Below are 27,921 nucleotides of genomic sequence, written 5' to 3' on the forward strand. Positions count from 1 at the left end.
CTGAACCATTAATGTATGTCTCACGGTAGATCAACTAACAAAATACATTGTTTTTATTTAAGATGTTCACATAAACATATTTTGAAGCAGTCCTGGGACCAAATTTTCACAAAGTGGAGTCTTTCCAGGGACCTTAATTTCCATAAACATGTGTGATGTCAGTCATCAAGCTACATCATCCTTATCTGTATTTATCACACAAATTTATCACATACACAGTGGACATCAGATGAAGCTCCTCAGGAGAGAGCATCAATGATTGCTCCAGGGGTGAGGAAACACATGCAGAAAAGGAAACAAGAAGGCAGGTGTAGCATCTCCCCGGGACACAGTGATAATAGTACATGGAAATATATTGGTACTTGTTTGATTGGCTCATCTGTTTGGCACTTCACAATCAGTACTGCCCGACTCAGAACACGGAAAATATGTTCATCTTGATTTTATTCTTCTTGCTTCTGAACATTCCACTTCTTGTGGCTGATTTTATTTATCCCAGGTGCTTTTGGAGAATGAAGCAAAATGAAGACAAGGATAAAAACCTGAAAAGAGAATGTGTCTTCGTGATTCAGGAAGTACAACGGCATGTGGAGAGAGAGTATTTCAGTCATATTATGGATATACAGTAAGCGCTTTTGTGTTTTCCATGTAAAGTCATCATGAATGGTTCCCAAGACTACTGAGGATGAGGAGGAAAGCAAATCTGAGTCTTTTTACTGTGTCTTCAGCCTGCAAAACAAGAAAGAACTCCAAATATTATTAGAGACTTAATGCTATATTACCATGTTAAATTGACACAGTATTTTTTCCATCAGCCTCAAACTTACTAGGATAAAAACTTAGCAATAAAACAAATCTGGACCTTTATCTGCCACAAAAATTCCTCTCCTAGACAGTTTCCATTTCACTGTTGCCAATGGTATCTTATCAAAAGAATATCCATAAATTTTCTATGACGTTATGCTAGGTGTTTAGGCAAAGGGCCAGAGAGCCTGTGGATGGTCCTTCCACCACAGTGCAGTTTCGAGTGCATGTGCTGGGGCCATTAATATTAGAGACACACCTAGCAGTGCAGAGATTTTATAAAGACATTCAGTTAATTTCTTAAATTTCCTTCATGTAGTCCCCATTTATGTACTAATGCTACATCAAAAATTGAGCTACAATATCTGTCCACTGTGAAATTTATATTTTGATCTGTACAAATTCACTGGCTTTAATTATGTACAAAGTCCAGTTTTTACTCTCTCTTTAGAATATGGAAGCAATGTACAGACTCCAAGGCATATGTTTGTGTTTTCTGCAAAATGATGTTATTACTAAAACTGATAACATCTCATTTATGAGAGACAACCTTTCATGAACATTTCAAGGTATAATGAACTTCCAGCTTCTTTTGTCATCTCAACCACATTACACAGATAATTTCAATCTTTATGGGGTAGGGACAATGCAATCCAGTACAGGATTGTCCTTTTATTGACTGCAAATGGTATCTGTAAATTGCTATCAATTACAAACCCTGTAACCTTTTACAGAACACATACCGAAAACCGCAAGCATGCTCTGGCTTTGGCTTTTTCCATAGATGAAATCAACAGGAACCCTGATCTTTTGCCAAATATGTCTCTATTATTTGAATTCTCAGAATACAATTGTTATTCAGAGTCTGAATTTAGCAGTCTCTTTCATTTGAGTTTAGAACATCATGATATTTTCCCTAATTTTATCTGTAAAGAATTCACCAAGTGTGCAGTGGCACTTACAATACTGAATTGGACAACAACTGTGACACTTCATACAATCCTAAACAACTTCGTGCTTGACCAGGTAAGTTTTCATGTTTGTGTGTGTGTGTGTGTGTGTGTGTGTGTGTGTGTATTGAGGCAGGGTGGGAATTCAATCATGAAATCTGTTGTTGCCAGCATGACCTTACTATGCCAGAGCAAATCTAAGTAGTTCAAGTAATTCACAGACTTGATGAGGCTTCCACATGTTCTCTTGTGAAATATAGATGAAGGAGAAAATAATACTTAGCTAAGATTTCTAGAACTGTGCAGAGAATGAGTTCACAAGTTCTAAGAATTCATTATACCTCATGCTGCGTCCTGTGTTCTAGTTCCTTCATCTTACTTCTGGACCCTTTCATCCTATCTTGAGTGATCATGAAAAATTTCCCCATCTATATCAGATGGCTTCTGACCACACATCTCTAGGACTTGCCCTGGTATCCTTCATTATTCATTTCAATTGGAACTGGATAGGGTTGGCCATCTTAGACAATGATCAAGGTATCCAATTTCTCTCCTATTTGAGAAAAGAGATGGAAAAAAATACAGTCTGCTTTGCCTTTGTCAACATGATTCCAGTCAACATGAATTTATACATGTCAAGAGCTGAAGTGTATTACAACCAAATCATGACATCATCCACAAATGTTGTTGTCATTTATGGTGACACAGACAGTACTTTAGCTGTGAGCTTCAGAATGTGGGAGTCTCTAGGTATACAAAGAATATGGGTCACCACCTCACAGTGGGATGTCAGTCCTAGTAAGAAAGACTTTACATTTGGTAATGAATATGGGACCTTTGCTTTTGGACACCATCATAGTGAGATTTCTGGTTTTAAAATTTTTATCCAGACATTGAACTCTTTCAAATACTCAGATGAAGATCTGATAAAGCTGGAATGGATGTACTTTAACTGTGAAACCTCAGCCTCTAAATGTAAGACACTGAAGAAGTGTTCGTCCAATCACTCATTGGAATGGTTAATGGTACATACTTTTGACATGGCCTTTATTGAAAGGAGTTATGACATATACAATGCTGTGTATTCTTTTGCCCATGCACTCCATGAGAAGACTTTTCAAAAGTTTGATAATCTGCCCAAGGGCAATGGGAATGAACACAATTATAGCTGCAAGAAGGTAATATTTCTACTGTTAGATGATGTTACTGTTATCAATGTTATAGTTTTAAGAGACTATTAGATACCCAAACCAAGGGTGCTAGAAAATATTTTCCAAAATACAAAGAATTTTTATTGAGCAAGTAAGTCTTAATATTAGTATAGAACTCTATAGAGTCGAAGGAATAATCTGTCCATGTAACCCTTCAATTTTCTTACAAATTACCTAAATATCATCATACATGTTCTAATACAGAAAATATACTGAGCCCATCCTCATGAGTCCACTCAATGATTTTTCATTGTTCATTAATTCTCAAGCACATTATAATCCACCCCCCTCTGCCTCCCAGAGTGCTGGGATTACAGGTGTGCACCACCACCACCCGGCACTCTGAGAGTATTAACACAGAATATCATGTTAGAATTCAGTTCATCATATTCATGTGTGTTCATGTGTGTGAATATATATTTCTCACTGCATATTTGTATGTTTTTGTTTCTGCATATCTGTGTGTATATCTGTATCTGTGTCTATAACTAGATATAGATGATAGATATAGCTTAGATATAGATATAGATTCGATGAAAGAGAGAGAGAGAGGGAGAGAGAGAGAGAGAGAGAGAGAGAGAGAGAGAGAGAGAGAGAGAGAGAGAGAGATGGGTTATTTATAGACACTTTTGCCAATCTGCCTATCTATCTATTTATGGCAGTTAACATAAATTTGTTTTAATTTATTTCTGTATGGTACATTTTGTCAATATATATATTACAATGTATAATTATCAATACATGTGTCTGCATGTGCCTGTGTTTTGTGTGTTTTGTGTATGTTCTTTCATTTTTTCTCTATGTATGAGATTGTAAATTTTTTCTGTGTGTCAGTGTCACTCTATGTGGGTGTCAGTACATGTCTATGTGAGCCTATGAATATTCCTCAGTGCATGTTTTTTTGTGTGTATGACTGAGTATGTATTTTGTGTGTATCTGGGTCTGTTTGATATTTTTGATGCATATTATGTCTCTATGTGTATCTAATTTTATGTGTGTGTTTGGACATGTATATGTATGTTTGTGCAAATAATTGTGTGTTTGTGCTATGTGTGTATCTCTATATGGATGCAAATCTCTCTTTTTCATGTGTCTGTATGATTCATATTGCAAATAGTTTGCTGTCTACATGTATGTTTGTGCTTGGTTGGTAATCTCTTAGAGAACTAAAATAACAGCAACATTATAATTTTGAATATCCCTTGACTTTAACTGAAATTTTCACCTGCATATTGTCAATAAAGTTACCTTTAAGATAATATAAGAACATATTTTCTTACTTTAAGGAAGAGACTATGCTATATATTATGCTGCCTGTCTTTCAGCTGTATTCCTCTCTGAGAAAGATCCACTTCACTAATCCTGTTGGGGACAGAGTGTATATGAACCGAAGAGACAAATTGCAAGAAGAGTATGACATTTTTTACATTTGGAATTTCCCACAGGGCCTTGGACTTAAAGTTAAAATAGGAATGTTTAGTCCCTATTTTCCAAATGGTCAACAGGTACATTTATCTGAAGATATGATAGAGTGGGCAAAAGGAAGTACACAGGTGGGTTCAGCCTAATCATACTAATTTAAATTGCACTGTCAAGTGTGTGCATCTAACATTCCTTGAAACTACTGAAATGAAATTGATTGCCACGTGTGAGACTAATCTGTAGCATCCTATACTATGTTTATTTTTTCATGTTTTATGTAACATTTTAGTAATTCATTGAGGATTCCCAAAATAAATATTTGTGTCTTATCAGAACCTGTATCATTCCTTTAATACTAAATAAACTGTTTTAGAAAACAATTTTATATTATTTCCAGTATAGTTAGCAATAGTCTATTAGTCCAATTATTACTATTATTGAGTGAGGTCCAATCTTATGATAAACCCTTTCAAAGGGTGTTTAAAGACTCTGTTTATTTGTAAAGACAGAGTAAATTCTTCATAACCAAGTCACCAATTTTTATTATGTAATTTTTAAGCCTGTTTAAAAACTAGTCCTAATTTTCTCATGCCTCTAGCTAACCATACATTAACATTTTATGACAAATTTAGATACCTTATGAACTATACCTTGTCTTTTTCTGTTTCTTTTTCTGTTGGAATGGGTGTTTTGTCTGCATGTATATCTGTGCAATTCCTGCATGTGTAGTATATATGGATAGCTGAAGAGTTCTTTGAACCTCAGAGCATTTGCAAGAGCTTCATGCCACTCAGCGGGTGCTGGAAATTAAACGTGGGTCCTCCTCTTGAGTAACAGTTGTTCTTGAGAATTTAGCCATGTCTCCAGTCCTGAATCATAACTGTTAAAAGATAATGCTCTCTAAAGGAAACTTGTCTGGCCCAATTGATTCTTGCATAACTCATTCAAATAAAGAAGTTTGTACAAGTTGCATTCTCTATATGAGGACAAATTGGTAGTAATAAAAATTTGCTTTTGAGAAAATTTGAAAATTAAATATCTCATATGCATGCTAGGTATAACATAGGTATGAAATCTGATGTGATTAGTTTTAGTGTGTCATATTCAAACTGCCCAGTTTCATTTGAAGTAATATCTCATGTTGCTCTGCTAGTAGGAAATTTAAAGTTACTGTTCTTCCTCAATGTGATTAAGAATGACATTCTTTGGGAAAAGAACAAAAGAGCTGAAAATGAAGTTATAGAACGGGTACTATTTAGAGGATAGCATTGAAATTTCACATGTGTTCTAACCAGACCTCACATGAGCCTTATAAACACATTCCCTGGAAGAATATAGATTCTATAGAATATAGAACACAAACTGTGTTCGACTTATATATATTCTAATCTCAGTGTGGAATCTAATAAATAAAACTGTGAAGACATTAAGGAAATATTCCAAACATTGGAATCATAGATTTAAATGAAAGTATGTTCAATGATATACTAAACAGGAATCAAAGAATGATTATAAGATTGGTTAAAAAAATTCAAAGAAGGCAATGATCACCTCTGACTGAATACAATGAAACTGCTAAATCTTTAATCACTGAGATACTGAGATATGACAAAGGGATTCCAGTAAATTATAAATTAATGAAAGAATTTCAAACTATTATATATAAAGGAAAAACAGAGTAAACCAAATGAATATCTCAGTGAAAAGTCTCACAAATGGCCTTCAGGGAATGTGTACTGGGGCGAATTAGAGAGTAGCAGGGAGCAGGGAAGGAACTGCTGGCAATCAGTGACAGGACGGATGCCAAGGGCAGGAAGGGTTCTGAGAAGTCAGAGATTAAGAGTGAAGGAAGAAGATGTGGAGAACCAAGCATGCGCATTGGGGACAAGAAGGACTGGCTTGAATGCAGGGGAGGCCAGGAGATTGGTATGTGAAGTGACTTATTCCCATTATGCCCCTGAGCATCGCTTAGCTCATCTGGAGCTGGCCAGCTCCAACCCTACTCGGGCCTGGCCTGGGTCAGGTGTCTATCCCATTGTCCTGCAATGGCTGGGACAGAGTGGGGTATGTTTCCTTTTGGTTGGTGCTGCATGCAATTCATATGTACAAGAGAACAATATAACAAAACAAAACAATTTACAACCACAAAACCCAGCACTAATGTTGAAAAACCTTGCTAGATGTAGCTGATGCAAAGGTAGGCTTAGGTAACACTGTGGCTCTTAACTATCCTATTGACTCGTCTTAGTCCTATTCACACAATGCCACACGTTTAAATTGTAATAGAAGTCATCTTTTCTGCCTGGGACAGGGCACCCTCTCTCCTTATCTCCTGTGTTGAGGAGGTAGAATGAAGTACAGATAGAGTAGCAAGCCCAGCCCCACCCTTACCGTTCTGAGGCTAGCCACAGCATGGGTAACCTTTTGTGGACTTAGATCACATGGCTGGGGCCAGGGTCAGCACAGGCCCAAGACTGGGCTTCATGGTTTTATTTTTATTTTTTATTTTCTGTGTGTCTTGTCTGACTGACTGACTGACTTGTCTTTGTCTGCTGCCCTCTAGTGTTAAGTGGCAGTCTGGAGGAGTCTCCCAGTTCCCCAGCTTTTCCCAAGTCCTTCCCTCTGTCAACAGCCATCCCTCTGGCCCAGGCAGAGTTGGTCTCAGGCTGATAGAGGCCTAGAATGGCCTGGTCCCACATTCTAACCTCGTCCTCGGGATACCAGTGTTGCCCTCTTCCCATTTTAAACAAAATACCCTTGTTTGTAATTCCTTAGACACTTGAGAATAAAACACTTCCTTTTTTTTTTCTGAAAAAAAAAAGGTATAAAATTCAGAGTATAACAAAGATAGAATAACTAGAAAAATGAAACTCATAGGTGAATAAGGAAATATGATTAAAAGATCAAATTTAAAACCAATGAGAACAAGACAAAGAAAAAGCCATTCTAAGTATCAACTGTATATCCATTATATTGCAACTGCACGTATCCAAAATAATGTGGGAAAAGTAGACATCTGACTAGTAGAAGGATATAAATAGCAACTTTGAAATAGCAAATACTGAGCTTTTGAAATTAAATAGTCCTTGACAAATTTTACTTAAAATTTATTGTGGAACAAGGAACAGATATGAAAGCTGCAGGAGAGAACGCCCAGTTATAGAAAGTCTCTCTCTTGTCAAGAGCAGGTTCCAAGAGCTTCAACCATTTTTAAATGTATCTTGCTCATTCATTCATTAACTTTGCATATTACACACCCTCTTATACTCCTATTCCTTCTTCTATCCTTCCCCTCCCTCACATCCACTACTCCTTTATTCTTCAGAAAAGGGAAGCGCCCACCCCATAGCAACATGCTTTGGCATATCATGTTGTACAACAATTAGGCATGTTCTCTTACTGGGGACAAGGAAGCAGCTCAGTAGGGGTAAAGTATCTCAAAAAAAGGCAACAAAGTAAGATATGGACCCTGGTACTGCTCTTAGAAAATCTACCTAAAGACCAAGCTGCACAATGGTTTAAAATGTTTAGAGTGCCTAGGTCAGTCTTGTGCATTATTTGTGGAAGTAGGTTCAGTCTCTGTGAGCTCTTATGGCAGATTAGTTGATTATGTAGGTTTTCTTGTGGTTTCCTGGACCTCTCTTACTCCCACAATCCTTCTTTCCCCTTTCCCCTCTTGTTCAGGATTCCCCAAGCTCAACCTATTGTTTGGGTGTTGATCTGCTCATCTGCTTTCTTCAATTCCGGGGTGATGCCTCTCTCATCATGGGTGTGTTAGGCTCTTGCCTTCAACTATAACAGAATATTTTTGCCAGCATCAGTGGTAAGCTTTCTCTCATGGGATGCCTCTCAAGCTGGACCAATCATTGGTTATCTATCCTATCATTCTCTGCTCTTTCTTTGTTCCCACACAGCCTTAGGCAGGATAAAGTGTATGTCATAGGTTTTGTGGATGTCATGTTTGCTTAGTCCCTACCCTTGAAAATTTGATTGGTTCTTGGAAATGGACATTACAGGCTCCCTATCTCCCTTTGCTAGGAGAATTAGAAAAAGTCAAAGAATTTCTATTGCCATAGCTTTGTAACATGATTCACACATGTCACCCCCATATTAAATGTCTCAGCAAATATTCTTTACTCTATGCTTACCCTTTCATTCCCTTCTCTTTGCTTCCCCATCCGACTCTTTTTTTATTCGATATACTTTTATTTACATTTCAAATAATTTCCCCCCCTTTTAGCCCCCCACTGACCAAAAGTCACATAAGCCCCCTTCCCTCCCCCTGTTCTCCCACCCACCCCTTCCCACTTCCCTGTTCTGGTTTTGCCTTATATTGCTACACTGGGTCTTTCCAGAACCAGGGGCCACTCCTCTGTTCTTCTTGTACCTCATTTGATGTGTGGATTATGTCCTGGGTATTCAGAGTTTCTAGGCTAATATCCACTTATTAGTGAGTGCATACCATGATTGATCTTTTGAGACTGGGTTACCTCACTTAGTATGATGTTCTCCAGCTCCATCCATTTGCCTAAGAATTTCATGAATTCATTGTTTCTAATGGCTGACTAGTACTCTACTGTGTATATATATGCCATATTTTTTTGTATCTATTCTTCGGTTGAGGGATACCTGGGTTCTTTCCAGATTCTGGCTATTATCAATAGGGCTGCTATGAACATAGTGGAAAATATATCCTTATTACATGCTGGGGAATCCTCTGGGTATATGCCCAGGAGTGGTATAGTAGGATCTTTTGGAAGTGATATGCCCAGTTTTCTGAGGAACTGCCAGACTGATTTCCAGAGTGGTTGTACCAATTTGCAACCCCACCAGCAGTGGAGGAGTGTTCCTCTTTCTCCACATCCTCGCCAACACCTATTGTCTCCTGAGTTTTTAATCTTAGCCATTCTGACTGGTGTAAAGTGAAATCTCAGGGTTGTTTTGATTTGCATTTCCCTGATGACTAGTGAAGTTGAGCATTTTTAAAGATGTTTCTCCGCCATCCGAAGTTCTTCAGGTGAAAATTCTTTGTTTAACTCTGTACCCCATTTTTAATAGGGTTATTTGGCTTTCTGGGGTCCAACATCTTGAGAATTTTGTATATATTGGATATTAGCCCTCTATCTGATGTAGGGTTGGTGAAGATCTTTTCCCAATTTGTTGGTTGCCGATTTGTCCTGTTGATGGTGTCCTTTGCTTTACAGAAACTTTGTAATTTTATGAGGTCCCATTTGTCAATTCTTGATCTTAGAGCATAGGCTATTGGTTTTCTATTCAGGAACTTTCCCCCTGTACCAATGTCCTCAAGGGCTTTCCCCAGTTTCTTTTCTATTAGCTTCAGAGTGTCTGGCTTTATGTGGAGGTCCTTGATCCATTTGGAGTGGAGCTTAGTACAAGGAGACAAGGATGGATCAATTCGCATTCTTCTGCATGCTGACCTCTAGTTGAACCAGCACCATTTGTTGAAAAGGCTATCTTTTTTCCATTGGATGTTTTCAACCGCTTTATCAAGGATCAAGTGGCCATAGGTGTGTGGGTTTATTTCTGGATCTTCAATCCTGTTCCATTGATCTGCCTGCCTGTCACTGTACCAATACCATGCAGTTTTTAACACTATTTCTCTATAGTATTGCTTGAGGTCAGGAATACTGATTCCCCCAGAATTTCTTTTGTTGTTGAGAATAGTTTTAGCTATCCTGGGTATTTTGTTATTCCAGATGAATTTGAGAATTGCTCTTTCTAACTCTATGAAGAATTGAGTTGGGGTTTTGATGGGTATTGCGTTGAATCTGTATATTGCTTTTAGCAAAATGGCCATTTTTACTATATTAATCCTGCCAATACATGATCTTTGGAGGTTTTTCCATATTTTGAGGGCTTTTTCTATTTCCTTCTTCAGAGTCTTGAAGTTCTTGTCATACAGATCTTTCACATATTTTGGAAGAGTCACCCCAAGTTACTTTATACTGTTTGTGGCGATTTTGAAGGGTGTCATTTCCCTAATTTCTTTCTCAGCCTGCTTATCCTTTGAGTATAGGAAGGCTACTGATTTGCTTGAGTTTATTTTATAACCTGCCACTTTGCTGAAGTTGTTTATCAGCTGTATGAGTTCTCTAGTGTAGTTCTTTGGGTCACTTAGGTAGACTATCATATCATCTGCAAATAATGATAGTTTGATTTCTTCCTTTCCAATTTGTATCTCTTTGACCTCCTCATGTTGTCTAATTGCCCAAGCTAGTACCTCAAGTACAATATTGAAAAGATAAGGTGAAAGGGGGCAGTCCTGTCTAGTCCCTGATTTTAGTGGGATTGCTTCAAGTTTCTCTCCGTTTAGTTTGATGCTTGCTACTGGTTTGCTGTATATTGCTTTTACTATGTTTAGGTATGGGCCTTGAATTCCTGTTCTTTCCAAGACTTTAAGCATGAAAGGATGGTGAATTTTGTCAAATGCTTTTTCAGCATCCAATGAAATGACCATGTGGCTTTTTTTGCCCCAGATTGTCTGTGTGAACCAGTCGGTGCCTGTTTGCTCCTTCAGGCAGTGCTGAGGGTGTATGCTGCGGGACATTTTCTGAGTGCTGGTCACTCTGCTGGGCAGCCGATCTCCAAACCGGGTTGGTGCGCACAAGGCTAGCCTAGCTGCTGAGGCCCTGAGTCTAGGCAAAAGCCTGGCAAGCTAAGGTCCGAGCAAAGTTCCCCTCAGGCTATTACTGTTAATTGGTTCTGTCAGGTGGCTAGGATGGCGGTGTGCACGCGCCCTGAAAGTGCAGGGAGAGTCTGCTAGGCTAACAACTTCCTGGCTGGGTTGGCACACAGATGGCCCACTGAGCAGCCCAGGGCCTGGGGGCAATCCAAGGCCTGTCTGGCTTAGACCCCAGCTATGTTGTCCTTGGGCTATGACTCTTAGCTGACTTTGCCTGCTAGAGCTCTCTGGCGTCCCATAGTCAAAATGGAGGCATGCGTGCCAGGCCGGGCAAACAACCTCCTGGCCAGGTTGGCACACCAATGGCTCCCTGAACAGCCCAGGGCCTGGGTGCAGGCCAACACCTGTTGAGCTTCGACCCTCCAGCGATGTTGGCCTCGGGTTATATTTGCGTACCTCAGTCTGTCTGATTTATCTGGTGCCTGAGATCCAAGATGGCCGAGAGTCTCTAGTAACTGACTGGCTGGAGGCAGAGTTCTGATGTGATGTGCTCAGTTCTTGGGTGCAGGTAGACCCCTGGCAGTTTGCACCCCCAGAGATCTAAAGCTCAGGGTGATACAGTACCTATGCTCTTCTGCTCTGGCAAGCAGTGAATATGGCCGTGGGGATTCTCTCCCTCTGCTGGTCTCCAGGCAGGACACAGGCCCCATGCCTGGAGGTCTGGCAGATGAACCTCCTATGTGCTCAGATGCTGAGAGCAGGCAGACCCCTGGCAGTTTGCACCGCCAGAGTTCTAAAGCTCGGGGTGATACAGTACCTAGTGAAGCTCTTCTGCCCCAGCAGGCTGCGAATATGGTCATGGGGATTCTCTCCCTCTGCTGGACTCCCTCCCCATCAGACTCTTTCAGTGCAAAATGCCATTCACTCATGATGTTGATTCTAGTTCCCCTTTTCACGGGAATACATTGGGTTCACCTTGTGTCATCTTTTTTTGCTTAGCTTTTTTGTTAGGTTTAGGGATTTTAGCACACAATTTACATTCTTAAATGGGAAGAATAAAAATTATGTCTTTCAAAAATTAAGAGATGTAATTGCTGCTCAAGTTACAATATCCAGTAAGTTTATTCCTTATAATAAATGGATAAATAAACATTTTCATGGTGAACACAGTTGCAATTAGTCATGACTGATAAATGAGCACTAAAACAGACTTTAAAATAACTCCATCATATATAAAAGTAAGATGAGCACAAGAGGTCAAAATAGCATATAAACAACATTTGAATTCTTGAAAGAAAAACTGCTAAAAATATATCAAACATTAAAATAGCAACTACCAAACAATAATTAACAAACAATTTTAGTAATAATTGAGTGTTAGTGGTCATATTCTCTAATCAAGTATCACAGACAGTGAGCTTGGTTTATTTTGTAGTATAATATTTTTATTTATTCTTTCAGAATGTCACAGTTCTTCAATTTCTGCTTCTACATAACAATACCCTTCAAAAAATTAAAATGAAAGAGTTCACTTTCTGTTATGTATGTACTCAGTGGAGCATGGCAAACCTCTCAGTCCTTGCCATACAAATAGAACTTAGATGTTCCCTCACAAAGTCCCTCCAGAAGCCCTCAGTTGTGGATATCTAACATCAGATCCTTTGCCAAATATTTTAAGAGTTCTTTTTTTTTTTTTGCTTCCTGTTTAAGCTGCTTCTCTTTCTTAGATTATGGGGGAAGGCTATGGGTGAGAATGGCAGTAGGGGTTGTTACATAAACTTTTCCTATGCCTCCTTCCCTATACAATCATTCAAATCACTACAAAAGTAGTTTCCTAGCACTTTAAAAGCACAAAGGGCAAATATAATGGGTTTCCACATGGGTTATAGTGTTAGCTGAGAGAAAAATATGTGGCCTAAATGCAGTAGGGCTACAGGCACAGACAACGCCCTTTGACTTAGCACAGCCAATGTACATCAACATAGTTTCAGGCTGCAGTCCGGATCGTGAAAATTCTCAAGTCTTCAGTCAAAGCATGTACCATGAAAATCAACATAGACACTGAGGCAGTAGGACCATAGACCCAGACACAGTGATCAAGAGCAGAATGGATCCTGACATCCCCCTTGTCTCTTGGGACAGTAAAGTTCACTCAGATCAGTATGGCTCCATGTGACAGTAGAACCCATGGAGCACAACATGACTTAAAGTAACAACCCAGCCTTAAGGTATCCTCCTGGCCTTAGGCAGTATCACAGGTCATGGACATCAATAAAGATTGCATTGGCTTCAGGATCTCTGGCATACACATGCACATTGGACAGCAGGAACCACATATATCTATAGAGGCATTGGTAAGAACACAAACCACAGATATTAGCAAATACTCTGGTGTCATATGCCTACAGGCCAAGACATGGACCTTGGTACTAGTAATGACCTCACCAGCACCATGTCTAAAGATAACAGCACAGGATATTCACATCAATATGGCTATTGGGAGAAGGCTTGATGCCCCAGAGAAGGGAGGAGCTAGAAGGGTGAGGCAGTAGTGGGAGGGTAAATGGAGGAGTACTATCTTAGAGAGAAAGGGGAAGGGGATGTGGAGCAGGGTTCCTGGAGGGTAGACTAGGACAGGGAATAATATGTAAAATTTAAATAAATAAAATGAATAATAACAAAAAGAATGGTCAACCATTTTTAGCCCCTGGAGGGGTATAAAAACTCCATTATATACATGACCAGAGCACATCTGTAAAAATGGGAGAAGGGCAACATAATGAAGTAGAACAGAAGAAAGGTAATTTGATTTCTAACTCGTTGATCATTATGGACATGCCTAAAATAATTCTTAACTAAACATCTACCAACAGATGCCAACAATACAATTAAATATCAGTCCCTGTATGCAAAGGACTTCATTCCATGAATGCAAGTATAGGTCATCGTATGAATATCAGTTGCATGTAAAACATTACATAATTACACTAAATGATAGAACTATATTTTATGCAAAAATAAACAGAAAGTGCTCTTAACAGAGTCTACCATCATTTCAGAATTAAAAAAATAAACAAAAATCTGACAATCTAGGAGAATATATGTTGCAATACTGAAGATTTCTATGCCAAACCTATTTATGATACAATACTACATGGACAGAAGAATTAAAGAATCTCATTATAATCAGAAATGATACCAATATTTTGTAGTGGCACATACATGTCTTTAACCTACATCTTTTGAATTATGAGTCAGGAGTATCTCTCTGCATTTGTGGTCAGTCAGACTTTTACAATGACTCTAATCAAACCCAGGCTGAAGTGGATACTCTGCCTTAAATGAAATGAGCCAAATATGGACAAGGAAATGCATGTTTAGAACTCATCCTAAAAATAGTCTTTAAAATCTTAGTTAATGTGAAAATGAATAATAAAAACTAAATACAGTAAAAGAAGGAAAATCTTGTGCCCTGATCTATAAAGGAAGTTGAGATTTACTGCAAAAGAATGCCTGTTTTCAACAAAACAAAAAAAGGAAGAGTGTTGGTTAACCATATTGCTGGAGAACATGAGATGACTCTGTGATAGCAATCAAAACCTAACAAAAACAAAGGATGCAAATTCAGCATGCAGATATTAGAAAAATTCCAATGCAGCATATAGATACCCAATGCAAGATTCATTGTAAAGCCAACATTTTCTTAATTTCAGAAATACTTGAATTAACTTTAAGCAATCTAAATCATCCTCAGGTTTTCACACTATTTGCAGGCTCTGTAGTCTTTTTACCTCAGGAGAGACTCCATCTTCCTACTCACAGCAACTCAGCACCTGCTAACGGCAAATGCAATAGGACTGGTCACAGGCTGCTGTGTATATGCTTCCTCTTAGTTTGCTAAGTTTTGCTGTCCTAATGTTGATGAGGTTATTTTTGGTTATCTTATATTTGAGGCATTATTTCCCCTGTTTTGTATGGGCTTTACTCCTAATTTGTTACAATGGTGCTGCTATTAAACAGTAGCTATAAGCAAATTGAGTAGGAAAAGGTCAATTTGACTCATGGGTTACACTCAAGGGAAAAAAACTCATGAACCTGGATAATACAACTGAAACAGTCAAGAAACTCTGCTTACTGGCTTGTTCTGCATGGTCTGCAATATATCACTGGATACTGACAACACTGCTCCCAATAGGCTTAGCACTCCTACTTCAATTAACAATTTACTATATGCCTCACATATATGATGACAGACTAGTCTGATGGAGATAATTTCTCAATTATGATTCTCTGTGCCTTTACACAATTGGCAAGAATTAACTAGAAGAACCACCTTGAAACTTCTGTAGTGTTTTCACACATGATGCTAGCAGATTTTCTTCTTGAATTTCAAGGAGTTAGGAAACAATTCAACTTTTCCTCAATTTTTTCATACATTGATATGTCATCATATAGTGCACTAGGTAAAATCTGCTAACTTTGTTTGTATATATAAAATTACACATGCTAATATAATTATGGAAGGGATAAGTAAATCTCTTGTTAGCAGCATATGTCTACTTTTCATTAGATGCCAACTTCTGTGTGCAGTGCTAATTGTGGTCCTGGATTTAGAAAATTTTGGATGGATGGAATGGCAGAATGCTGTTTTTATTGCAAACCCTGCCCAGAAAAGGAAATTTCTAATGAGACAAGTGAGTATTTCCTACTTGAATGAGTTCTTCAAAAGGATTATCATCTTGCTTCCATATTGGAATGCTGAAGTAGGTTAAAATGAAAGTTTAAAAAATAAAATATATCTCTGTCCTAAATTAGCCATTATAGGAATACAATGATTTAAATGTCCTTATTTTAAAAAAAAAGTAGAAATTGTCCTATATCTTTGACTCCCTGAAAATTTTGTAGATGGCATACTCTTAAATAATTAGTTTTGATAAGAGAACTAATGTACTCTACAAAGACCTTTTCTAGTATTTAATGTTCTATAAAATATATGTAGATCATGAATCTTTGAAGTATGCATTTATTTTGTCTTGATGTATATGATTTTACCTAAGTCTATGCTTACCTTGCATATACAGAAGCACATGGAAGACAAAATACAGTGTGTGAGTATGGGTAAACAAATTCAAGGCCTCTCTAATATGAATGAAGAGGGCAATTAACACTTGTAAAATTATAAGATATTCAAATGAGTATTTTCTTCCTTTACAGGATATTTTGCATAACACAGAACATTCTTTTTTCAAAAGTTTGATGTTATTTGAAATTTAGAAGACTGAGATCACTCTAGACAAATGATATGAAAATATGAGGGGTCTTCTATCCATTACTGTTATACATAGTACCCGTTTAAATTTTTCCACAATAGAACATATTAATATTGTTTTGTTCTGAAAGTAATTAACCACAGATTTCAAATGGCATTGACACTAGCATAGCTCATGTTACTCTAATATCTATTTAATCAGGATGAACTAAATACAAATGGCAGGCATGAAGCTTTTCTGGTTCTTTTTGTGTCAACTTATATAACTGAAGTGATATCCTAAAAGGTCATTTATTGCTGGTAAGATATCTTAGCAGTTAAATCCTTTCCCACTGAGTATGATAGTATAGGTTTATCCCCAGAACCCATCAAATAGTAGGAGGTAACTAACGTGTGATACTCATGCAATTCTACAGTAAACAGACACATAAGTAATTCAAGAAGGCTGTTGGGAGACACATGACATTGCCACTGTGAACCAAACTCAAGTATTCTCCAAAAAGCAATATATTATGCTCACAAGCAAGCTAAACTCCTAAGCCCTAAAGCAAATAAAATAATAATGGCTCTCCACAAATGCATTGTTCCATGTAAAAGATTTCTAACCTTGGAAGTACATTATCCCTTAATACACTCATTCAATGATTCAGTGCAATGGCAATCAGATTTCCTACTCACAAAATGGTGGGAATTACAGAGCTTTTCACCTTCAGCAATAGGCTTACTGCCTCTTTATGAAAAGGCCTAGGAATGTGGTATTATTACAGTTACAAGAGAACAAAACTTGGAATGATATTTTAAATTATTTTTGCAGTCACAATCATAAATATTATATCTGTAAAAATTTCAGGTCTCACTCTCATGCTTCCCCTGTATAAACCTAATAATTCTCAATACCATTGGTTACTTTTATATGTAAACATACTCATAAATATACACATCTATGATAAATGATAAAAACAATACAGTAAAATAGACAAAGAACATTTGTCACCATCATTTCCATATTACCATTAAAAATGGAATACATTATTTCATGTAACAGTGGCTTTCAATGTGTTCTAACCAACCAAACTCATATATTGCAACACTCCTTCTATATGCCTAAATGAAATATCCCATCAGTAAAATTCCTAAAGCAGCAATAACAATATCTTCATTTCTCCATTAGATGTGGATTATTGTGTCCAATGTCCAGAGGACAAATATGCTAACACAGAACAGAATCACTGCATTCCTAAGGCTGTTGTATTTCTCAGCTATGAAGAACCCTTGGGCATGGCACTTTCCTTAATCTCCTTGTGCTTCTCTGCATTCACAACTGTGGTTCTTGGGGTCTTTGTGAAGCACCACAGCACTCCCATTGTTAAGGCCAATAACAGAACTCTCACCTACATCTTGCTCATCTCACTCATCTTTTGTTTCCTCTGCCCCTTGCTCTTCATTGGTCATCCAAACTCAGCCACCTGCATCCTACAGCAAATCACATTTGGAATTGTATTCACTGTTTCTCTCTCCACTGTCTTGGCTAAAACAATTACTGTAGTTCTGGCATTCAAAATCACAGCCTCACAGAGAATGATGAAGTACTTTCTAATTTCAGGAGCATCTAACTACATCATTCCTGTCTGTACTCTCATCCAAGTTATTGTATGTGCAGTCTGGCTGGGAGCTTCTCCTCCTTCTGTTTATATTGATTCACAGTCTGAGCATGGCCACATCATCATTGTTTGCCATAAAGGTTCAGTCAATGCCTTTTACTGTGTTCTGGGATACTTGGCTACTCTGGCCTTTGGAAGCTTCACTCTGGCTTTCTTTGCCAGAAACCTTCCTGGTGCCTTTAATGAAGCCAAATCCATAACATTCAGCATGCTGGTGTTCTGCAGTGTCTGGGTCACTTTCATCCCTGTTTACCATAGCACCAAAGGCAAGGTCATGGTGACTGTGGAAATCTTCTCCACTTTGGCCTCCAGTGCAGGGATGCTGGGTTGCATCTATGTTCCCAAATGTTACACAATATTGTTTAGACCAGATCGAAATTCTCTTGAAATGATCAGGGAGAAATCATCTTCACATGTTACATTTCATAAATTCTGAAAAATGTATACTTGGTTCATAATCAGCAAATATTGGATTGGATTGCCATACATATCTGGTTTTGGAATAACTTTCATTGTTTCCTCTAATGATATTGTCTAACAATACCATGCCTACTGATATTCCCAATGATTCAATAATCGTCCACCATGTTCTAAAACAATCTTCCTCTTTGACAGAAAGAGATAATAGAATCCTGATCCATTCTAAGAGTTATAGGAGTTCTTCTAGGAATATAGAGGAGAGAGCAATATTTTTCTAGGAGTAGAGAGGAGAGAGGAATATTTTTATCAAGTGGTTGTTAGAATATTTCCAAAGATGGATTGATCTCTGCAGATATAATAATCCCCTGCTCTTGTAGAGGAACTGATTCAATACTCAGACCCAGCAACTGCTGTTACCAAACAGATGTAACAATAGCTAAGAAGAACCAAATGTTCTCTTTTTGGCTGCATGAATGCTGAAGCCATTTATGCACATAATGAGACACACAAACTCAAACACATATACTCATGTGCACACATTTAAATTACTTAAAATTTAAAAATATATAGAAGAATGATACAAAAAATGTTACATTGGGAGTCTGATCTTCTTCAGTGTTCTTCTAAGGTGTCAGAATTACAGGAATCTACAGAGAAAGGATCATATATGAGTAGAGATGTCTGGATTTATATTCAGACACTTTACAGATAACTCAATTCTAATAATATCATCCAAGACATTCGTATGAAATTGTCAGGAAAAGCACAGGTTGTTGAAATAGTTTCTTCTATGTGTGTAATTGAGATGACTCTATTCACAAAGATCAGCTTTGTCAGCACAGATCAACCAAGGCAGGTAGCTGGTGAGGGGCAGTGCTGGGAGCCGCTGACATGGCTTGGTTGGTCCAGAAATTCACAGGAGTTGCTAGCTATGATATTCAGTATTTAGAGAAGGGAAAGTGGGGAGGGAGAAATCAAACATTCACAGACACATGCACACAAACATACACATTAACATGCACATTAGCACAAAAACACACAATGGTTGAAGCAAATGTAAGTTCTAACTACTTATATAAATACATCCAAATATATACACACAGAGACAGAGAGACAGACAAACACATACATGCTCACACATTTGATGGTTAGAGACAAGCTCTTACATCAGTGTACTGGCTAGTTTCGTGTATCAACTTGACACAGGCTGGAGTTATCACAGAGAAAGGAGTTTCAGTTGGGAAAGTGCCTCCATGAGATCCAGTTATGGGGGATTTTCTCAATTTGTGATCAAGTGGTGAGAGCCCCTTGTGGGAGGTACCACCTTTGGGCTGGTGCTCTTGGATTCTATAAGAGAGCAGGCTGAGTAAACCAGGGGAAGCAAGCCAGTAAGAAACATCCCTCCATGGCCTCTGCATCAGCTTCTGCTTCCTGACCTGCTTGAGTTCCAGTCCTGACTTCCTTTAGTGATGAACTGCATCGTGGAAGTGTAAACTCAATAAACCCTTTCCTGCCCAACTTGCTTCTTGGTCATGATGTTTGTGCAGGAATAGAAACCCTGACTAAGACAATCAGGTTCCAGGCATTTCACATAAACTCATATGTACACATATACACAAATGCACATATACAAATATACTTATAGTAGCAAGAGGATGGAACAAATTTTCAACAGGCAGGCTCCAAGCATTTCACACAGGAACATATATAGATATATGTGTAGATGCACATATATACATATGAGTGGATGTAACAAAGTTCTAAGAAACAGGTTCCAACTATTTCTCACATAATCAATATGCATATATACATACAATTGCACCCAGGCACCTTTACATATAAAAATATGTGGAGATATGAACAAGGAAACAAAGTTCCAACACACTCTTGCACACAGTTTACACATACAAACACATATACATCTACACACATAATTCTATATGTATGTGAATATATATACCTACAAATTCACATATATGTTCACATACATATATGTGTACATAAACACATACATACATACATACATACACACATACATACATACATACATACATATATACATACAAGGTGGAAGTTACAAAGTTCCAACATACTCTTACACAATGTTTATACATAGATATAGATATAGAGATATAGACATACATACATACACATATTTGATGTGTGGAAAGCACAATGATCCATCTACTTTATGCTTTCTCCCATCTCTTACGTAGCTCAGAAAAATCTATCAGGAAGTAAAATATTTTGTTTTAGTTTTCTTCTAGTGAATGAGTATGGAAAAAACAGTATGTTCCCAATATCTTCAAAAGAGATATTGCATAGTACAGGTAGAGAAAACATTAAACTAGTGATAGATTAACATATTGTAAGGCAGCAAGGGAATTTTTCAGCCCATTTCTCTCTTACTGGCAGGCAGAAATCTAAAGTTACAAAAATAGTTCAAAAAGGCTGTCACATCCTAGATATATGAGACTTTCTAGAAGACCTCCACTATTCCCAACCTATATCTCCACAACTTCATATTTCTATTTCTTGTCCCTGCCCTCTGGGCTTCTCTTCTAATTATCACCATACCTCATCCTGTTTCCCTTTTGCCCTCACCCTCCCATTTCCACACAAGTCCTTCCTTCCCCCTGTCTCCCATAATTGTTTTGTTCCCCCTTCTAAGTAAGATTGAAGTATCCAGATTTGGGTCTTTCTTCTTGTTAAAATTCATATGGGCTGTAAAATGTATCATGGTTGATGTTGGCTAATAGGCACTTATAAGAGACTACATGCCATGTATGTCCTTTTAGTTCTGGGTTACTTTACTCGGGATAATATTTTCTAGTTCCGACAGCCTTCTGTGATCAGTAGAGCAGCTGGGATGGAAGTCTTCCTGTTGCCATTTGCACCAGGGAGATGGGAGTCTCCATAGCCTTCTGTGCATAGCCTGCCAAGAGGGAGTAATCTCCCAGCAGGCTTTCACTTTTGAGTGCAGAAGTGAGATCTCTACCTTCTCTCTGGAGGGGAACCAGCTAGGAATACACAGGGCCTAAGGTCAGTGGAGCAGCTGGGACAGAAGTCTTCCCACTTGCTGCCATTTGCACCAGGGATCCGGGAGAATCCACAGTCTTCTGTGCATAGCCTACCAGGAAAGAGAGATCTCCCAGTAGTGCTTTCACTTTTGAGCTCAGAGGAATAAGGACACGGGCTTACAGGCCCACAGGAGAAACAAACTCTAGCCAGAGACAAGAATACCAACTACCACCAGATGGCAAAAGGCAAGTCCAAGAATCCTACGAACAGAAACCAAGGCCACATTGCAACATCAGAACTCAGTTCTCCCACCATAGCAAGTCCTGGATACCACAACATACCAGAAAAGCAAGACTTGGATTTAAAATCGTATCTCATGATGTTGATAAAGGGCTTCAAGAAAGACTTAAGTAACTCCCTTAAATACAGGAGATCATCAACCAACAGGTAAAAGCCCTTAAAGAGAAAACACAAAAATCTCTTAAAGAAATACAGGAGATCATGGGTCAACAGGCAGAAGCCCTTAAAGAAAAAACACAAAAATCCCTTGAAGAATTACAGGAAAACACAATCAAGTGAAGGAACTGAACAAAACCATCCAGGATCTAAAAGTAGAAGTAGAAGCAATAAAGAAATCACAACGTGAGATATCTCTGGAAATAGAAAACCTTGGAAAGAATTCAGGAGTCATAGATGCAAGCATCAACAACAGAATACAAGACACAGAAGAAAGAACCTCAGGTGCTCAAGATACCATAGAAAACATTGACTCAAAAGTCAAAGAACGAGAAGACCAAACCTAAGGATTCTAGGTATAGACAAGAGCGAGGATTCTCATCTTAAAGGCCAAGTAAATATCTTCAACAAAATTGTAGAAGAAAACTTCCCTAACCTAGAGAAAGAGATGCCCATGAACATACAAGAAGCCTTCAGAACTCCAAACAGACTGGACCAGAACAGAAAATCCTCCCAGTACATAATAATCAAAACACTAAATTCACTAAACAAAGAAAGAATATTAAAAGCAGTAAGGGGAAAAGGGCAAGTAACTTACAAAGGCAGACCTATCAGAATCACACCAGACTTCTCACCAGAGAGGATGAAACCTAGAAGATCCTCAGCAGACCTCATACAGACCCTAAGGGAACGCAAATGCCAGTCCAGGTTACTATACCCAGCAAAACTCTCAATCATAATAGATGGAGAAACAAAGATATTCCATGATCAAACCAAATTTACACAGTATCTGTCCACAAATCCAGCCCTACAAAGGATAACTGATGGAAAATGCCAACACAAGGAGGGAAACTACACCCTAGAAAAAGCAAGAAAGTAATCTTCTTCCATCAAACCCAAAAGAAGATACCCACACAAACATAAAAATAACATCAAAAATAACAGGAAGCAACAATCACTATTCCCTAATATCTCTTAACAATAATGGACTCCACTCCCCAACAAATAGACTACTGAAATATTTCTCATGTAAATCTTCAATTTTATCAGAAAATGTTTGCAATTTCCCTTTTAATTAATTTAGTAATTTCTTTTATGTCTACCATTTTATCTGCATTGTTTTTCATGATACTCTTCAATTTTAATGTCTTTCTATATACTACCTGTATTTTATCAGAAATGTTTTCTATGTAAATCTTTGATTTTATCACAAATGGTTCTAATTCCACCCTCAATTAATTTACAGTTTTTACATCAACCATTCTTTATGTAATATTTTCCATGGGTCAATTGTAACGTGTTTCTCTATTTATTGAATTTCTTGAATTTTTCCAGAAATATTTTCCATGTAAATCTTCACTGTTCTCTGAAAATGTTTATAATTCCACCTTCAATCAACTTAGAATTATCTTTATGCCTATCATTTTATCTACATAATTTCCATGATAATCTCTCATTTTAACATGTTTTTCTATATATTTCTACAACTTTATCAGAAATGTTTTCCATGTAAATCTTCAAGTTTATCAGAAAATGTTTATAATTCCACTTTTATCAACTTAGGAATATTTTTATGCCTACCATTATTATATCTATATAAAATATTCCATGATAATCTTCAATTCTAGCATGTTTTTCTACATTTTCTACAATTGTATCAGAAATATTTTCCATGCAAATCTTCAATTCTTTCACAAAATGTTTCTATCCCATATTTCAATTAATTTAGCAATGTTTTACATATCTACCACTTTACTCCTTAATTTCCCTGAAAATTGTCAATTTTAACCTGTTTATCTGAAATATTTTCCATATAAATCTTTAATTTTATCATAAAGTGATTTTACTTCCCTTTACTCCCCTTTTCAATAAATAAAAAATTAAAAAATTCTAGTTCCATCCATTCTCTGTCAAATTTCATACAGTCCTTGTTTTTAATAGCTGAATAGAATTACATTGTGTAATTGAACCAATCATTCTGTATCTATTCTTCCACTGAAGGATATCTGTGTTTTTCCAGTATCTGACCATTATGAATAAGGCTACAATGAACAAGGTGGAGCAAATGTCCTTATGGTATACTGGTGCATCGTTTGGGTATATGCCCAGAATTGGTATAGCTGAGTACTCAGGTAGAACTATTTCCAATTTTCTAAAGAACCACAAGATTGATTTTGAGGGTGGTTGTACCAGTTAAAAATCTCAGCAGTAATGGAGAAATGTTCCTGTTTCTCCTTATCCTCACCAGAATGTGCACTTATTTGAGTTATCATTAAGAGTAATCTTGTGACACTGTTAAAAGGACAAAACAGCAACCATCAAATTGGGAAAGGATATTCATCAACCCCACATCTGATAGAAGGCTAATATCCAATATATACAAAGAACTCAAGAAGTTAGACCCCAAGGAACCAAATAACACTATTAAAAATGGGGTACAGACCTAAACAAAGAATTTTCACCTGAAGAAATTCAGATCGCCGAGAAGCACCTTAAGAAGTGCTCAACATCATTAGTCATTAGGCAAATGCAGATCAAAACAACCCTGAGATTTCACCTTACACCAGTCAGAATGGCTAAGGTCAAAAACTCAGGAGTCAGCAGGTGTTGGCGAGGATGTGGAGAAAGAGGAACACTCCTCCACTGCTGGTGGGGCTGCAAGATGGTACAACCACTGTGGAAATCAGTCTGGAGGTTCCTCAGAAAACTGGACATGAGACTTCCAGAGGACCCTGCAATACCTCTCCTGGGCATATACCCAAAGGATTCCCCAGCATGCAATAAAGACACATGCTCCATTATGTTCATAGCAGCCTTATTTATAATAACCAGAAGATGGAAAAAACCCAGATGCCCCTCAAAGGAAGAATGGATACAGAAAATGTGGTATATTTACACAATGCAATATTACTCAGCAATTAGAAACAATGAATTCACAAAATTTTTAGACAAATGGTTTGATCTGGAAAATATCACCCCAAGCGAGGTAACACAATCACAAAAGAATACACATGGAATGCAATCTCTGATAAGTGGATATTTATTAGCCAGGAAGCCCTGAATAGCCAAGGCACAAATTGCATAACAAATGACTCCCATGAAGAAGTATGGAGAGGGTCCTGATTCTGGAAAGGATTGATCCAGCATTGGAAGGGAATATAAGGACAGAGAAAAAGGAGGGAGGTGATTGGAGAAGGGATGGAGAAAAGAAGGTTTATGGGACATATGGGGAGGGGGGATCCGGGAAAGGGGAAATAATTTGGAATGTAAATAAGGAATATAGAAAATAAAAATATTAAAAAAAGAGTAACCTTGTAAAATATCAAAAGGCTTTACTTTTATATAAAAATCAATCATATGTACTTTAAACGTTTTGAATGTTTATTTACTAATCAGTAATTATTATTAAATTATATCAGTTACCTGAATGCAAAACTGGATATGAGAAATCAATCTTCACCAGTCTGCCCCAGAGGTACATCAGGCAATGCTGCCATTTTTCTTGCCTTGTGACCTTTAAAACTCCCTGGATTAACCAACAAAAGTATGCCTTTCTGAACTTAAAATTGTTCCTTTACATTCTGTACATCAGATCTAGGAGCAGAATCATCTTAAACTTGCTTCCCTAACAATTTCCAAATGCTTTCTAAGGTAGGTGATTATTGCTGAAAATATACATTTCTAAGTTATTTCCTAGGGTGATGATTGAATCAATCCTCTGCTCCAGAAGCAATGCCTGAAAAAGATTAAGCATTATTATTATTGCCAGAGATACTTCACACTGAGGAGTTGCAAGCCCATTTGGAGCTTTCAAGCAATTCTTAGATTAAGACAGAAGTGGTGACAGGAAGCAGAGCAGAACCCCATAACAGCATGAAATCTTCAGGACACAGTCCTTGGAACCTTGCCTTAACCAAGGTGTACCCATAGTGTTTTGTGCTAACCAGTGGGTCTTATTCCCTGAGTTGTAAAGCCATTCGTCATTCCTCCTGCATGGCCCTGGACAACTATGGCCATCAAAATTGTCGGCATTTACCACATTATTCTTGAAATAAAACACTGGTCACAATACTACAGTATTATATAGGAATTATCAATGATAAAATAAATTATAGCTTAAATACCCCTAGACCTAGGTTATAAATGGTAAATTTCTTTCATAAAAAATATTTTATTAACTCTCCTTTCTCAGGTTCTTTAATAATATACACGTAGGAACCACAGGGTTGAGATTGGGGCTTTGAGGCTTCTGGTTTCTACCTGGACCTCAGAGCTAAGGCTGTGCCACAGCTATCCAAACTCAAATGCCATGCAGAGAGAGCTGCTCTCGCAGGAAAGTTGACACACCTAGATCAGAAGCTCACAGGTTCACAGGAGGGACAAACTCCAGTCAAAGACAGCAAAACAAACTGACAGCAGAGATAACCATAGGTGAGAGGCAAGCACAGGAATATAAGCAACAGAAACCAAAGCTAGATGGCACCATCAGAGCCCTGTTTTCCCAACACAGCAAGTCCTAGATACCTGAAAACACCAAAACCTCAGATTCTGATATAAAATCACATATCATAATGATAATAGAAGACTTAAGAAGGACATAAATAACTCCCTTAAAGAAATACAGGGGAACACAGGTAAACAGGTAGAAGCCATTAAAGAGGAAGCACAAAATTCCCTTAAAGAATTATAGGAAAACACAACCAAACAAGTGAAGGAATTGAACAAACCCATCCAGGATCTAAAAATGGAAATAGAAGTAATAAATAAATCACATAGGGAGATAACCCTGGAGTTAGAAAACCTAGAAAAGAGATCAGGAGTCATAGATGCAAACATCACCAACAGAACACAAGATAGAAGAGAGAATCTCAGGTGCTGAAGATGCCATAGAAAATATTGACACAGCAGTCAAACAATGCAAAATGCAAAAAATTCCTAACCTAAAACATCCAGAAAACCCAGGACACAATGGGAAGATCAAGCCTACGGCTAATAAGAGAGCAAGGACTCCTAACTTAAAGAGCCGGTAAATATCTTCAACAAAATTGTAGAAGAAAACTTCTATAAGGTAAAGAATGAGATGCTCATGAACATACAAGAAGCCTACAGAACTCTAAAAAGATTGGACCAGAATAGAAATTTTCTGTCACATACTTGTCAAAACATCAAATGTACAAAGTAAAGGATATTAATAGCAGTAGGGAATAAGGTCAAGTAACAAATAAAGGCAGACCTATCAGAATTACACCAGACTTCTCAACAGAGACTCTAAAAGCCAAAAGATACAGGGCAGAAAGGAAAGCAAAATGGAGGTATCCACTACTGAGACAGTTCCTCAGGTTAAAATAAAATGCATAGCACAGAAGTTAAAAATAGAGCAAAAAGGAAAGCTCCGAAAGGCATATTTCTTTCTCAAGATGTGGAGGCTGTGTCTGCTAATGCTACTGCTGCAACCACCATGCTGAGACAGCTGGACATAGAGCTGGTCTCCATCAAACAACAGATTCAGCACATTAAGCAGACGAACAGTGCTCTTAAAGAAAAGCTGAATGGTGGGACAGAGCCTTACCGATCGATTTCCAGAGGTTATTCAGAAATGTAACGCTCACTGGACGATGGAAGAGGCGATTTTTCAGGCAATCTCAGGCGTGATTGGGAACAAGGGAGTTGTTCAGGTGGAAAAAATTTTTTTTTTTGTAAATTATTGGCCCCGCTTCAACATAGATGAAGTTTTACAAGAATGGAAGCAGAACCTGGTAAAGATGAGACCAATGGGCACACTAACCAGAAACCTGTCAAATCCCTAGAAAGCTCTGTCAAGATCCCTGAGGAGGAAGATGCGGCTGCTTCTGTCCTCGACGTAAGATATGCATCTGCCTCATGAAAACTGTTGGTAGCTTTGGACACTTGGTATGGACATGTTATCCAGATATTAGGTATTACAAGACATCACCTAGTCATCTGCATCACATCTCTGTGGAAATCAGCTATTACCAAAAAAGGCATACACTTCGTCCTGTGCTACACCTACCATAATTCTTTGCTCGTTCCTCCATTGTTGGCA

General features: G+C 37.8%; 1 protein-coding gene and 1 pseudogene across 1 annotated transcript; both read left to right on the forward strand.

Moving 5' to 3' along the window:
- Nucleotides 1–428: 428 nt before the first annotated feature.
- On the forward strand, nucleotides 429–18,396 carry LOC127673812 (vomeronasal type-2 receptor 116-like). Its single transcript, XM_052169562.1, has 6 exons — nucleotides 429–625; nucleotides 1,539–1,830; nucleotides 2,120–2,932; nucleotides 4,291–4,518; nucleotides 15,601–15,724; nucleotides 17,471–18,396. The coding sequence occupies exons 1-6, from the start codon at nucleotides 429–431 to the stop codon at nucleotides 18,394–18,396; spliced, it is 2,580 nt and encodes an 859-aa protein (XP_052025522.1).
- Nucleotides 18,397–19,421: 1,025 nt separating this feature from the next.
- On the forward strand, nucleotides 19,422–27,741 carry LOC127673813 (REST corepressor 1-like; annotated as a pseudogene).
- The last annotated feature ends 180 nt before the right edge of the window (nucleotides 27,742–27,921 follow it).

Source organism: Apodemus sylvaticus, chromosome 23 (genome assembly GCF_947179515.1).
Source record: "Apodemus sylvaticus chromosome 23, mApoSyl1.1, whole genome shotgun sequence".
NCBI classification, from domain to species: domain Eukaryota; kingdom Metazoa; phylum Chordata; class Mammalia; order Rodentia; family Muridae; genus Apodemus; species Apodemus sylvaticus.